At 39.8% G+C, this 15,656-nt stretch overlaps 1 protein-coding gene across 5 annotated transcripts in view; it reads left to right on the forward strand.

Moving 5' to 3' along the window:
• DYRK1A (dual specificity tyrosine phosphorylation regulated kinase 1A) overlaps positions 1 to 15,656 on the forward strand; it is a 143,275-nt gene that overhangs the window by 93,908 nt on the left and 33,711 nt on the right. For 4 of the 5 annotated variants that reach the window (XM_065943567.1, XM_065943565.1, XM_065943568.1 and 1 more), the window contains 3 exons: positions 6,118 to 6,314; positions 11,215 to 11,334; positions 13,308 to 13,496. In XM_065943567.1, coding sequence (XP_065799639.1) covers positions 6,195 to 6,314; positions 11,215 to 11,334; positions 13,308 to 13,496 — 429 coding nt within the window. In that variant the 5' untranslated portion in view covers positions 6,118 to 6,194. The remainder of the gene's footprint in view (positions 1 to 6,117; positions 6,315 to 11,214; positions 11,335 to 13,307; positions 13,497 to 15,656) is intronic. The other variant, XM_065943566.1, reaches the window with a different exon arrangement.

Below are 15,656 nucleotides of genomic sequence, written 5' to 3' on the forward strand. Positions count from 1 at the left end.
TAGGATGGACTGGTTGGATCTCCTTGCAGTCCAAGGGTTAGGTACTTGAGCTAAGAAATGAGACAGTGAGCATGTGGCAGATAAACCTATCCATGAGGCCTTAGTGCTGGAAGCTTAAGTTTTCTTTTACTTCACTAAATAACTAGTAATGTTACCAGGTAGTTATAATAGGTTTCATAGTAAATAGATAGTAGAGTAAATAGCTTTTTGAAAAATCCCACAAGTAAGAAACATAGTTATTTCTTGTTGATTCACGTTTAGATTACTACAGCAAGTTTTTAAAGGAACAGAAGATTCTTGGTCACCTTCCATACCATCCTTATGGACAGGAATATGTTAGTCTTTTTTTTTTAAAGACTCACAAACCCCAAAATCTGTTAGGGGGGAAAAGCCTTATGGTGTATTGTATAGCCTGAATATTGTCTATTTTTGGATTATCTGCTACTTGCATGAGTTGGAAAATAGCTTTCTTTTATTAAGGTGAGCAGTTAAATGTTTTCAGTTGCTATTCAAAGCAGCATCTGGTGGCTCGTTAGAGATGTGGACTCTGCAGCCCTACTCTAGTCTCCTGAATCCGAATTTGCAGTTTTAATAAGACAAGACTCAAAGGCGATTTGTAACCACATTAAAGTTAAGAGATGTGCTGTTGTAGATCATGAGTGGTGTTGTCACTCCACAGAACAGTGCCTCAGTTAACCCTCATAAATGCTTGTTTAATTTAATGCATGTAATTCATTGGATCTAGATTAAGAAAGTGAAACAAGTGTTGTAGGATGATAGTTATGTAGGAGGGTAACAGTGATAATCAAGCAGCAGTTATCCATTTCTTCGTTATTTCTCTCATGGCTATCTGGATATCAAAAAATTATCGATCTGACCCTCAAAATGCTTGAGTGTGATTTTATTCACGCTGGGTGATTAGTCGCTGTCTTCTGAGAGTGTGTGTGTGTGTACACAAGTCAACAATAGTTTGTAGAAGTAAAGGAGTAATTAGATTTTGATGGGTCACAGAAATATAATCCATACTGTCATCTCTCACCTTTTGCGATCCCCATGGATGGTAGCACAACAGATTCCTCTGTCCAGAGGGTTCTCCAGACAAGTATACTGGAGTGGGTTGCTATTTCCTTCTGCAGGGGATGTTCCCAACGCAGGGATCAAACCCTGGTCTCTATAAGTCTCCTGCATTGGCAGGCAAGTTGTTTACCACTAGTGCCACCTGGGTGTACCCAGTGTTAGAAGATAGCAAAAAAAAAAAATAATAATCTTCATGCAGGGAAGGCATATAAAAAGCATAATCCAGCAGAAAGTAAGAAAGAAACATAAATAGTTGGAATAAATAAATTATTGGTGTTCATACATGAATTAAATCTTAACTGCACACTGTTGACAAGAAGAGTGAAAGTCACTCAGGTGTGTTGACTTTTTGTGACCCCATGGGCTGTACAGTCCATGGAATTCTCCAGGCCAGAAAACTGGAGTGGGTAACCTTTCTCTTCTCCAGGGGATCTTCCCCCACATGGGAATTGAACTGGGGTCTCCTGCATTGCAGGCAGATTCTTTATCAGCTGAGCTATCAGGGAAGCCCAGACACTCAGTTGTGTCCCACTTTTTGGCTCTTTATGACCTGTATAGTCCATGGAATTCTCTAGGCCAGAATACTGGGGTGAGTAGCCTTTCCCTTCTCCAGGGAATCTTCCCAATACAGGGATCTTCCACATTGCAGGCCAAGCCACCAGGGAAGCCTGTTGACAAGAAACATGCCTAAAATGTAAGGAAATGGGTTGAGAGTAAAAAGATGCACAAAAGACAGCGCGCACAGATGAAGAGAAGGCTTGTTGTGTCATACGATTGTCACATTAGACAAGGTGGAAAGCATCACTGGAAGCAAAGAGGGGCAGCTTATGATGTTAAAAGGCCTTATTCATCAGAAAGGTGTAACGACTTTAAATTTATGTGATCCAATACATAATCTAAATGGGAGATTTTTAATACTCTTGCTAACTGATAGAACAAGATGTGTGCAAATTAGAAATACATGTAAAAGAACATACTTAACAGAATTAGTAAACCTTTGATTAAACTGATCACAGAGAAGAAAGAGAAGACCTTCTTAACCAGTCTTAGGTGAAGGGACTGTGAGTACTGTACAGAGCGCTCTTCTATGATGCAGTGTCAACCAAAACACCAGCGTGAGTTTGTTTTGGTGAATTTGATTAACTAACTTGAAAACATAGACACACAAAGGGCTAAGAATAGCCTAAACATTCTTGAAGAAGAACAAAATTCTCTGCTAGATATTAAAACTTCTGAAGCTACCATGATTTAGGCAATCTCTGGTTCTTACACATAGATGTAAAAATTCTAGGTAAGTCTTTATCCAGCAGAACAAAACAAAGAATCCAAAACACATCAAACATGTATGAGTATGTGATTTAAGAAAAGATGACATTACAGGGCATTGGGAAAGTTTGTTTTTAATCATTGGTTCTGGGTTAATTGGATATCCATTGGGGAGGGAACGAAACTTGATTGCTTATTGCAAACTCACAGAGATCAGATCCAAGAGCATTGCACATCTCTAGATTTGAGGGGTAAGACTCGACTTCTGGAAGATAACATGGAATTTCTTCATGACTTTGGTATAAGGAAAGATTGCTTAGACACCAAACATACTAATTTTAAACCAAAAGTTGCTAATAGTAAGAGGTGGTGTTCATCAAAAAATACCATTAAGAAAGAGACAGTATAAACCACCTATAGCTAGCCAATAAGGGGCTTATAGCCAAAATATGTTAAAAATGTAACTTTTAAAAATTTTAGAAATCTGTAAGAAAATGACTCTTGATAGAAAAATCAAAAAGCAATCTGAATGGACTTTGCACGTAAGTGGATATCCAAGTGATTAATAAATGAAAAGATGCTCATAGGCAGGAGGAGAATGCACATTAAGATCACAGTGGAATACACATTTACTTTCACGGATGAAATTAGAAATACTGATGATTCCAAGTGTTTGTGAAGGAGTAGGGCAGAGGGAATTTTCATTAACTGCTAGGGAAAAAATATTGATTAAACAAAAACTGAAGAAAAAACCAACAGGACAACATCTTTATATACCAAAAAGCAGTTGCTTCCTAGTAGCAGTGTTCATATTAGCTCTGAAGTGGAAACATGCGTGCTAAGTTGCATCAAGCAGTTGTGCCCAGCTCTGAGACCCCATGGACTGTAGCCCGCCAAGCTCCTCTGTCCATGGGGATTCTCCAGGCAAGAATACTGGAGTGGCTCGCTTGTGCCCTCCTTCAGGGGGCCTTCCTGACCTGGGGATCAAATCTGTGTCTCCTGTGTCTTCTGCATTGCAGGTGGATTCTTTAGCTATTGAACTGCCTGGAAACTGGAAGTCATCCAGTGTTAATCAAAAGTAGGGTAAAGTAATGATAACAAACAAGTTTATAAGTGTATACCGTTTATAAGCCTAATATTAAGCAAATTCATGTATATAAAATTAAAATGAATCTGTTTTTGGAGGTCAAGGTGGTAGTAACTTTAGGAGACGAGGTCATTAGATACTGATTGGGAGGGATCATACGGTGGTATTAGGGATTTCTGGAATGAGGCAGTTTTTATTTTTCCTGTCCTCACAGGACAAGGTTGGTTAACCAACTAATGATGATTGATTAAGCTGTATACTGATGATTTTTCTATATGTTATAAAAAATAAGTTTAAATACAATATGTAATAATGACATTGATGATAGAAACAGAAGCTAGTATTTTTTTTTTTAAATGCTTGTTACCTACCAGGTTCTATTCTGCACGTCTGCTTGTGGTATTGCGTTTAAATTTGTACCAAACCTAAAGGAACAGGGTTAGTATATTAAATAATTCCGCTGCTGTAGGTGGGGAAACTAGGACCCAGAGTGGTAAATTGTCATTCAGAGCCTTATAGTCTGTTTGCTATTTATTTATAAGAGTTTTTTCTAGACCACAGACCTCAGTTCTTTTCATATTCATTTAAATATATTCCTTCCTAGTGTTTTATGTTTTTAACATGCAGATTTAACCTTCCTTCCAATTATTTGACATTTAAGTTTCCAGTTTTTTACTGTTGCAAATGATAACCAAGATAAACATTCTTTCCTAATGATCTTTGTGCACATCATCTGTAACTTCCTTAGGAAAAAGTTTTTTTAACTGAACAAAGTTGCTCTGCATAATTGGATTTATTTTTAAATTATGAGTAATGACATGTTTAGAGAAATTATTCCACCTGTCATCATAGGAATATTATCCTTAACTTATTCAGCAGACATTTATTAATCATACACTTTGGGTCAGTTAAGAACTGTATGCTGTAATGGAGGGAGATGGAAGCTAAGGTCTAAAAGCGGTGCTAAGTAGGGGTTGCGAATTTGAGGTTTACCGTGTACAAATGGTCCCTCTAGCCATTGAAGAAATAGAGGGTTGCACATGGGCAAAGAGAGAGCTACTCAGAATCTACTTCAGTCATCTAAGTGAGGTGCCGAGTAAAGGGATGGAAAGAAGAGGTGAGTGTTCTATAGGAGCTACTTCTGCCTCGTGGCTCAGGCAGTGAAGAATCCGCCTGCAATGTGGGAGACCCAGGTTCAATCCCTGGGTCAGGAACATGCCCTGGAGAAAGGAATGGCAACCTGCTCCAGTATTCGTGCCTGGGAAATCCCATGGACAGAAGAGCCTGGCGGGCTATAGCCTGTGGGGTCACAAAAAGAGTCAGACAGGACTGAGCGAGTAACACTTTTCACTTTGACTTTTCATAGGAGGCACAGTCAGCAGGATCGGGCTGCCCTTTGCATGAGGCAGTCAGTGGAGGAAGAGATCTCTACTGTGACTCCCAAAGCTTTGACGCTGGTTGACTGGGTGGAAGACAGTGGCGTTTGTTGTGTAGGATATATTCAGTACTCAACGTAGGATATGTTCAGTACTTATATAGGATATAGTCAGTACTTAAAAATTAAAAGACTATTTTGGCCAGCCCAGTACTTTCCATGTATTAAAGCACTTTCACCTTCACCACAACTGGTGGAGGTAGATATCATTATTAGGAAATCAGGTGTGCAAGGTCACACAGCTGGTGAGTGTGAAGCTGAGATTTCCGACTGCAGCAGCCTGGCCAGGAATCTGGGCTCTTGACTTTGGGGCTAGCGCCACTGTGTGTTTTGGAACACGCCGGCTTGAGGAAAAGTACCCGGCGCTGAGCAGTGTGGCGTGCGGTGTGCTCAGAATTGGCTCGTCTGCTCAGGAAGACGAGCACAGGCATGCTGGGCCAGTGTTGGCTGGCCAGAGTTTTTCAGCTTGTCTTCTGGCTTCAGTCTCTGATTGCAAATTTGGTTGAATATAAGAAGAAACGTCTTTCTCTTTTCCTAAAGAAAAATTAACTTTTATTAGTTAGCTGCCAAATACTTTTAGGAACAAAATGTTCATTTTTCTTTTCTGCCGTGAAAAATCACGACCATGGTCCCAGCCTACCTGCGGGATGATTCTCGATTGTTCATTTTTGTGGCAGGCTTGCCTGGTCTGGGTTCTCTAAGGACTGTGTCAGAAGAGTCAGAGGAATACGGCAGCTGTGAATTTGTTTTCATGAGTTGTGTACTCAACTTTTAATTGCCCGTGTCAGTGGTGAGCACCACTAGGACACGTTTTCCATCTGGTTTGGGGGAGTCTTGGTTATTGATGGCCCCACACCTGGCAGGTGCAGAGCAGGTTCTCAGCAGTGTTCCTTTGAATTGATTTCTAAAGAGCTGACCTATTGGTCAGGCCCTTTGTAGGAATTCAGAGATTACTTTTGCAATTCATGGTTCTTAACTGATAAAGATCTAATATGTAAAAGTAAGCATTAAAGGTTATTTCCACTAGTTTACAAAAAGATCTGCTTAAGGTTTTCTCTTAAAACAGCCTTATATATACTTTATAACCTGTGTTTTGTTTTGTACCATTTATTGTTACAGCCGTTACGTTTAGTATCAAATCCTTGTTTGCAGTTTGAAGGACTTTTATTTAAAGAGTTATCAGATAGGTCAGAAGATAGAAATGTCAGGAGATGAATGCATCCTTTAAACCACACTTCTTATCTTCTCATAGGAGGAGAGACTTCAGCATGCAAACCTTCATCTGTTCGGCTTGCACCGTCATTTTCATTCCATGCTGCTGGCCTTCAGATGGCTGGACAGATGCCCCATTCACATCAGTACAGTGACCGTCGCCAGCCAAACATAAGTGACCAACAGGTTTCTGCCTTATCTTATTCTGACCAGATTCAGCAACCTCTAACTAACCAGGTATGTTCACGATGCATTCCTAATGATTTGTTGGGATGGTAATTTATTCCTCAAAATGGTAGAATAGTAAATAGGCAAAATGCCTTAATATTTTTCAGTTTTGCATGTGATTGGGGGGATTCCAGATTGACAAGAGATGATGTTAAGAAATGTGCATTTGAAAGTTTGTTGGATTTTTTTCTTTTATCCTATGTATTTTACTTTAATTCACATTTTCTCATTCTGCAGTGAGGGGGGGGAGTTATTTCTAATAAAGAATATTAGTTAAAATTAAAAAACTTTAAAGCTGTTTTTATGGGAAAGCAGTTAGGTAGAAAAATGTAAGTTATAGGAAAACAAGTCAGATTCCATTATAGCAAACTTAAAGCACTGACTTCACACTGGTAGAAATTACTTTAATACACTTTTATAGAATTAAATATGAAACTCATTAAAATTAAAAAGAAAAAATGTAAATTACCCATGCTTCTCATTTTAAAGGTTCAGTGATTTCACACAAGGTAGATAGTGTAAATCGAATTAATGCTGACATCTCTGGATGTATATACATACATGCATGTGTGTATAAGTGTGTATTTTTAATATCTTCCTGAACTAACTGCATCCACTATGTTGATTTTTTGATTTGGGGAGATTTTTTTTAAACTAGCTGTAGTTCTGTTAAAGTCTCTTTCCCTACTGAGACTGTGTGTGTGCTGCGTGTTGAAAATGACTGTTTTTCTATGTATTTAGGAATTTGGTTTGTCAGTGTTTAGGTCTATTAATATGAACAACTTAGAAAATTTCAAAGTACTTCAAATACTGGATTTTTGGAGAACATGTGTTTTTTTCTAATTGAATAATACATAGTTTTAATGAGCTGTTGGCTACCGTGCATTGATATGGTGTGGCCTGCTGGTCATGAGACATGGACTTCAGGTCCTGACTCGTGATCTGGCTGTGGGACTCGAGTCAGGTCACCGGGACCCACCTCTCTGTTGCTTGAGTTGGGACCTTAGATTAAGATTGGGACCTTAGAATAGATCTATCTAAGTACCATCTATTTGAGGACCCCCTTGTATATATTATAGTAAGATTTGATCATAGTTGAACTGACTTTACATTTATAAAATGATATTGCATGTAAATAATAACAGTCACAGTTAAATAGTAAGGTAAATTATGGCAGGACGTAAGAATTTGTTTTATACAATAAATTGAGGAGTTGTATGTTTAAGAATTGGAGCAGTTGGTCAGAATTGGAAAGTGTTGTGTGTACCAGAAGAATATTCTCTGGACACCCAAAAAGTAGTAATAGCAGTCATTTGTTCGCACTGTACTTTCAAGAAACAAAGTACGTTTGGATTCATTTTCCCGCTTGCCCAAAATCAGCCTATCAGGCAGGCGTCCTGTTTTCGTCTCTCTGACAGCTGAAGGGCCTGAACGCCCATCGGCACCTTCTCCGGACTGTATGCAGGCAGTCCTGGGCCCAGCCCAGGCTCGCTGCCTCTCACTGCAGTGCGCTTTCAGTTCTAACACTTGGCGTCTGTGGAGGGCTAGGGAAAACATCCAGTCCTTTAAACTTATTGTTTGTTTATGTTTATATGATTGTAGTCGGTAATTTAGTTAGCAAAGTGTGCCTATTTTTAGATACAACCGACATCTTGAGGGTTATTTTCCCGTAAGAGATAAGTTACTTAGCATTTCCCTTTTAAGTTGTAAAACGTTTTTGAAGATTCATATGATGTGAAAAAGACCATCTTTTAAGTAATAATATTCAGCCAGATACTTCTGCCAAACTCCAGAAATCCTGGAACCTAAAAGGCAGTCAAATTAAAAGCTTATTTGGTAACTGAAGTATAAAGGCACTGACATGGCGTGGTCTGCCGGTCATCAGACGTGGACTTCAAGTCTTGTCATGAGCTGGTTGAGAGACTTGAGTCAGGTCACCTGGAACCTTCTCTTGGTTCCTTGAATGTAAGATTGGGACCTTAGGCTAGACCGACCAGAGTACTTTCTGACTCTAAGGTTCTTTGATTTTGTTACTTGATTTCCAACGTTTCTTACTAATCATCCTATCGGTGCTTTTTAAATAAGATTTATTGTACAAGTAAGTTGAAAGGAACTAACTTAACGTTTTGTTTCTGGTAATTAGTCTTTATTGTGTGAGTTTGTTTCATATAAGTTTAACCACAGTTTCAATGAAAAGATAAATGTAGTAAAAGTAAATGTAGACAAGTATGATTGATGTTCAGAATGCTGTCTCTCTCTGGGCTGTTACAGTTTTCAGAGTACCTTTCATGGTTCTTAAACTGTGTATTCTGGATCTGTCTTACATAATGCTATTCAGGTTTATTAATAGCTCTCAAAATAGCAAAAAAGGCAAGGCATAGTGTTTCTCATTCTCCACTACGTATGAAAATACAAGGGAAACATAAAGAAAATAGATGGAATAGGTATTATTAAACTAGAAAACTAGAAATCAGTTTTAAGTGAAGTCCTGGCACTTAACACTGTGTACTCTCCTCAAGGAAGAAGATTGTTTTAGCTCTTGTAACATAGCTCGCAGGAGGTGTGAGCTCCTGCTTTGTGTGTGTCTGTGAGAGAGTGTGATCTGTGTCTTCACACAGACAGGAGCGTTGGGATGAGGCTTCTTTGGGCCTCCAGAGCAAGCGAGCTGCGGCCGCGGGAGGGGAGCTCACAGCTTCCCTGTTGAGTGAGGACACTGGGGCGGTGTGGAGGCTGGGGGCTCCTGGCTCCTCTGTACACCGTAGGCTTTTGCCCAGCAGTGGAAAGGAGGAAAGGAGCTGGCCACGTTACCTTCTCCTGACCTTGTGACTGTGAGAAGGTGGAAGCGGATAAAACATCAGATGCTTTGAGTCTTAATATAGATTTAAACTGAATGTGTATTTGGACAAGTTATTTTCTAATTCTGGATTGGTGCTTATTGTACCACAATAGTGAAAAACAGAAGATAGAGTTACTTAACATGAAATACAATGAAAGCTAGCAAAGAAAGAGTTGTTTAGTTTGTAGAAATGAATTTGTTTTTTCCATTTATTTTGAGTGCCTGCTCTGTACAACGCACCATCTGAAGCACTGAAATGCAGTCTTAGTATCTAAAGGCCAGTTTTTTGTGGGTGGAATTCATCTGGTTTATACATACAGATGCCCCTGAAATAGTAACTTCTGTGGCCAGAGTATATAAAAGTAAGGTATTTAGAATTAACTAATTGGTTTGGCCTTGTTGGCAGTTTGGCTAGTTGGAGGAGAGGAGAGCAGTGTTTTGTGACATGACAAGCCCATAGCACACACTCACGTACTGAGTGCAGAAAACTTTTTAGGGTTTGAGTATAGATGCAGAGGAAACTAATGTTAATAATGGTTTAAGAGAAGCTACAGAGGCAGAACAGTTCTGGTGTCTTAAGTTGTTGTTCCCAGGTTGTAATCCTCAAATTTGGCTCAAAATTTCCACTTCTTTCATAGAAAAAAAAAAAAAGAGAGAGAGAGAGAGGAAGTATAGCTAGGTAAGCACTACCATCACACCATCTCTTCATACCGCAGGGATGGGGTTTTTTCCTGTTCTGTCCTGACAACCCTCTTCTCTCTGTTTGCTTATTGTGGGTTTGTTTTCCCAAGACTGCAGACACTTCTTCGAGGCCTTTGTGTGATGTCTTGTGTCTCTCTACCCCTCCAGCTGACTAGGGTGCCTTTGAGAGAGGCCGTCCCAGGACTTGGTAGTTTTGCTAGTGTCTGTTACAAGAGCTGGACAGCAGCCTGGGGTGACTGGTGGTGGTGACTGAGGCTACCTTGATGTCTGTAATTGCCTTGGAGGATCTGTTGGTTGCAGAAGACCCTCTGGGAACCCTTTGCTGAGGCTTGAGACGAGGCAGAGAAGTAGGGTGAGCACACCCTCTGGGACCACTGGTGTGCTGGTTGCAGTATTCCTGGCTGTGTTGTGTTTGTGTTTGGAGGATGTTTGTGTTTCCTGTTCCATCCCCCATCTAGCAGGAAGCTCACAGTTGAATGATGCTCACTGCTTATTGGATGATGAAAGAGATCGTGGGTTAACTTTGGGTTGGAGTGTGGTTGAAATGAGTTTTTAAAAAGAAAGTTTCATTAGCTTTAAGGTGTTCTCTGGAACTTATTTGTGGTCAGCTGCTAGTGTAATTGTAGATAGGGATATTGGTATTATGGATTCTCTTGTTTATGCAACACACATTTATTAAATGTCTACTGTGTTTCAGACAGTATGTCTACTCCTGCTGTAGGCAGCAGGATTACAGCACTGGACAGATATATCTGCCCCATATGGCGTTTTCCCAGTAGTGGAAGGAGAAGGAGAAAAAACTAAAACCATTAACCCAGTACCTGCATATCATGATGTCAGGTGGTGGCAGGTGCTGTGCAGGGTGGGCAGAGGGCATGTGGAGGGGGAGTTGGATGTGTTAAGGCAGAGGGTGGGGCTCCTCGGTCAGCTTGAAGACACGAGAGCAGTTTTCAGCTGTGCTCTCGGCAGGCACTGCGCAGAGCGCGGGTTCTGTCTGCCTGTTGTGTACCAGGTCAGGCTGGAGGAACCATTCAGAAGAAATTTTTCCTTAGGTTGATTGTATGATGGAGAAGCTCTCTTGGGCATCCTCTTGCTTGTCTCCTGGACCAGGGGTGTGTCTGTAATCCTTTTGTTTAATTTGGGGAACAAAATTGAAGGGCTGATAGCTGGGCATCTTGTCTGCTAATTTCATTTATTTGTTCCAGTGATTGTCTTCACTGGATTCCAGTTGAAAGAGATGACCAAGAGAGAATGCTCCCTATTGTAATGTGGATGTCTGTTTTGCTTTAAATCCGTGTGCGCAGGCTGCAGAAGAGGGGGTTCACACCAGCGCAGTATAGTTAAAGTGCTAGTCTTCTCTGTCTATTTAAGGTGATGCCTGATATTGTCATGTTACAGAGGCGGATGCCCCAAACCTTCCGTGACCCAGCTACTGCTCCCCTGAGAAAACTTTCTGTTGACTTGATCAAAACTTATAAGCATATTAATGAGGTAAGAACTATTGATTTGTTACAACGGCGTCTTATCTTGCCATAGAGTGAAGGAAACGAGTTATTTTGTAGTGTGTTTAAAATGCTAAAATTGCTTTTAATTCCCAAGGATTGTCATATTGATGATTATTATGAAGACTGGTAAGTTAGCGGTTTATGGATAAAAGCATCATAATTATGTAAAAGAAAGATGCTATATAAACAAGAACTGTAAAAAGATAATTGTGGATAGCTTCCCTTCTTTTTCAAAATTATATTTAATACATGCTGAGTTGTCATTTCTGTAATACCCGTTCTCCAAAACCTCAGAGGAAAGGGAGGGAATAATGATAATGTAAAAATATGAAAATGTTACAGAATTTTGCTTAAATTTTAACGTATCTGTTTCTGCTTTTGCCAGAGATACCAAGAAGCTCTGAGATGTGTTCAATGCTCAGTTAACAGGCATTTGGCCTAATTTATCTGATAATATCTATGTGGTTTAAAAGTTTCTTTTTAATGTGTGTTCTTTTTTTCTGTATCTTTTCATTGTAAGATACCTGAAAGCCTTTTTGGCGGGATTAAGTAGGATAAAAAACATAGCACTGTGAATTACTCATCTTCCAACTTGACTCTTCACTTTCAGAAATTATTTTTCTGGTGTTTTAGCCCTTTGGCTTGGTTGTTATTTGCTTCTAACATCGACTCTAGCTGTGTAATGAATTGTTAAATGAGCTTTTCTGGAGACGGGTGGTCATGCCTGTGCTCTCTTTCGTCTTCCAGTGGGTCCCTACATAATTCCACATTAAAGACTTATCTTCTACCAGCTTGATAAACATTTAAAAAGATGTTCTTATGTGTGTATGAATTTCTTAGCAGTTTGGTGCTGTTTAAAGCCAGTATTATTGTGGCAATGTGGCAAGATAAAATTGAAGTGAACTCAATGAGTAACATTTCTAAGTTGGATTTTTGTTTACAATTTATATGTTCTAAAAGATGTTTCAAACTAGTTTTTGGTCATCTGAAAATAATCTGATAAACTAATACTGTTGAGTAGCTTTGTTGAAGCTTGTTTTTAACTGTTTTGTTACCTTTTAAACTAGTTTTTCTGATACTGCTTTATGCAGTGTAATTTGTCATTTCCTCAAAGTTAGTTACCAATTACTTGAACTATTGCCTCCTTAATTACCAACTACTAGAGCTATTGCCTAGTCCACCTATTATTTTTTTTTTTTTACTAGTCTTAGATCTGTTTTATAAGCAAAACAGATAGAAGGAAAATAACTCAATCTGTGACCAACCACAACTTCTATGACCTTTAGTGTGGGGGGAGGGGAGCTGACTGGTTTTTGTTAATTTGTTGTTATAAGCTTAAAGCCGGGCCTGTCTCAGGTGCCCTTTCTATATTAGTAAAATATCAGTTCATATAACTTTCAACTTTCATTTCTGAAATCTTTTGCTTTAGGATCAAATATAAAATTAGGATTGACTAGAAGGAGGTGCAAGAGGACTTGAATGTTAGGAGGATGAAATTGTTCTTTATTTTGTTTAGCATTTGTTGTTTACATCAGCATATACATTTCCCCAAAGTCCTTTATATTACACACTCTTATGATCTATAGCAGCTCACTGTATAAATTATACCTTAGTTTAAAACATAAATGTAAATCAGATCCTGTTGCTTTTCTTGAATGGGAGACTCTGGCCTACTCACTTAATATCTCTTATTTATAAAACATATGAACAGTATAATTCTAAAGTGAATTTCTCTGTAGATGTTTTTCATTTGATGTATATTAGTGTTATTCTGTAATTCAAATAGCAACTATAGAAATTTATTTCATTTTTTTGGTTATATAGAATAAAAATTCTTCAATTTCTTACTGATGGCAGATTTGTCTCATATGTACCCTTGATATATATGTATATTTATGGTGCCACCCCATGCCTCATAATTTTTAATTACACAGTTAACACTACATTTTCTCATTTCAGGTTTACTATGCAAAAAAGAAGCGAAGACACCAACAGGGCCAGGGAGACGATTCTAGTCATAAGAAGGAGAGGAAGGTTTACAACGATGGTTATGATGATGATAACTATGATTATATTGTAAAAAACGGAGAAAAGTGGATGGATCGTTACGAAATTGACTCCTTAATAGGCAAAGGTTCCTTTGGACAGGTAATCTAACAGAAGTTGCTGAATTTTATAAATGAGAACTTCTCAGAGGCATGTTATTATAGCTTTTTCTCAGTAGTACACTCCTAATATTTGTAAATAGATAAAGAACAGATACGTAAGTATTTGGATTATTATAGTTAGTAAAACTTTATCAGCTGCATCAGCTATAAAAACTCCATTATACTTTTTTTTTGTTTTGTTTCACAAAGTTACTATGGCTACCAAGTAGTTATTTTACTAAATGATTGATTTGAATCACTAACAGGTAGTATTGCCTCTTTCATTGGGCTTTTAGCCTCTGGATGGTTCTTCATGGTGTATGCTGGAGATAATTAACCTTCCTGCCTGACACTCCTCCTCCAAAGGGGGAAATGACTATTTTCAGCTGCCTCAGCAGGTGTCCCTTCACCTTGGAGACTTGGACTCTCAGGGCTGGGCCCCGAGCCTGTCCTCAGCGCCTCCTCCAGCACCATCAGGCCTCTCTGAGTGGACAGAGGGTCTCCTCTTAAGTCCTCACGGCATCAGCATTGCTAGTACTGTGATGGGCATCATTCCAATGGGTGGGATCCTTCAGGTAGCTTTCACCTCGAAGAGCGAGGGAGGCACTCCAGTGGGCCTAGTGTTTCTCTTTGTTCTGGTCTCTTCTCTCTGCCTATGGCTCTCGTCTCTCACTTGCCCAGGACGAAGCACAAACCTCACTGTGTTAGCCTCTTGTATAACCTGTGCCCAGAATCAGAGCTGCCAGACCTTCCTCCTTGCCCTCTTAAAAAGCTTTTCTCTGGCTGTGAGTCTCCCAGCTGTTTCCACCTGTAAGTCTCCGTATCTTATCTCATCCCATGTCAAGTCATAGAGCTGTTTGGTTTGAGGTATGATTTCCTGTTAATCCCAGTCTCCTTTACCTTTTAGCTTTTGTGCAGTGAGTCAGTTACTAATTTGCAATCCAAATAATTGCTTTTACTTTTTTGGTGATTTTTTGGGGTTTTGGAGATTTTTTTTTTTTTTTTTTTTAAACTATGGAACCTGCATACTCTTACTTATCTATTCCTGCCCTGCAGGAAAGCAAAAACATGCCTCTTTTCAACCAGTGAGGAAAAATTCAGCATGTGTTAGTCTAATTATGCTTAGGGCAAAAAGTATACTATCGGCTATTAGCAGCCACAGCTCTGGGCCAAGATAGATCAAGCTTAGACCTACAGGGAAGTAGGAATGAGGTTCTTAGAAGACCTTGTAATTCTGGTGTGGCTCTTCCAGGCCCCAGTGTTGTGTCTTACATGTCTGTCATTTTCCATGATTCCAGAGACTTTATGTAATTATACATAGTTTGGGGCCTTTCCTCTTGGTGAGTAACCTCTTCTCCTGAGTCAGGATTCTCAGTGTCTGGGGAGTCCCTCTTTATAAAAGTATTGCGACCCCATGGACTATATGTAGCCCACCAGGCTCCTCTGTCCATGGGATTCTCCAGGCACGAATACTGGAGTGGGTAGCCGTTCCCTTCTCCAGAGTTCCCGACTTCTCCTTTCTTCCCGACCCAGGGATCAAACCTGGGTCTCCTGCATTGGCAGGTGTATTCTTTACCATCTGAGCCACCAGGGACGCCATTTCTTTCACTTCTCACACTGTGGCAGAAGCAACTTCTGCTTTCTCTACCCAAGCCATTTAATGACAGGCATTTCTGAGGCCTGCCTTTTAAGTAAGGCTGTGAACACCCTAGGTAGAGTGAGGGTCCTCTCCACCTTCAGAATTACCCCGTGTTCAGGCAGTCCTCTCTGCAGGACGCTGCTCTGACTTCTGCGGTGTACGCCGTGAAAGCTGGTCGTGCTGCCTGTTCTCAGCCAAGTTTCCCTCCATACTCAGTCTTTGAGCTCACCGTCAACTCCCCCCTCCCCCTGACTTTCATTTTCCCATACTCTTGCTTCCTAAGAGCAAATGAGCACAGCAAACCTGTGACAACATAGCCTTCTTTGACATCAAAACCAGTCTACTAGATCAGACTGATTGATACCTTTCTCCTAGGCTGGAGTATGTTCAGGGTCAGGACATGTCGCTTGCCATATTGTCTGGGTCAGACTAAATTCTCTACCAGATCCTCATCAAAGAAGTGGCTCTTAATGTTTCTTAAGGCAGTAGTTGTCAGTCTTGGTTGATGACACGTTGAAGTCT

The sequence above is a fragment of the Muntiacus reevesi genome, chromosome 8 (assembly GCF_963930625.1).
Source record: "Muntiacus reevesi chromosome 8, mMunRee1.1, whole genome shotgun sequence".
Taxonomy (NCBI): domain Eukaryota; kingdom Metazoa; phylum Chordata; class Mammalia; order Artiodactyla; family Cervidae; genus Muntiacus; species Muntiacus reevesi.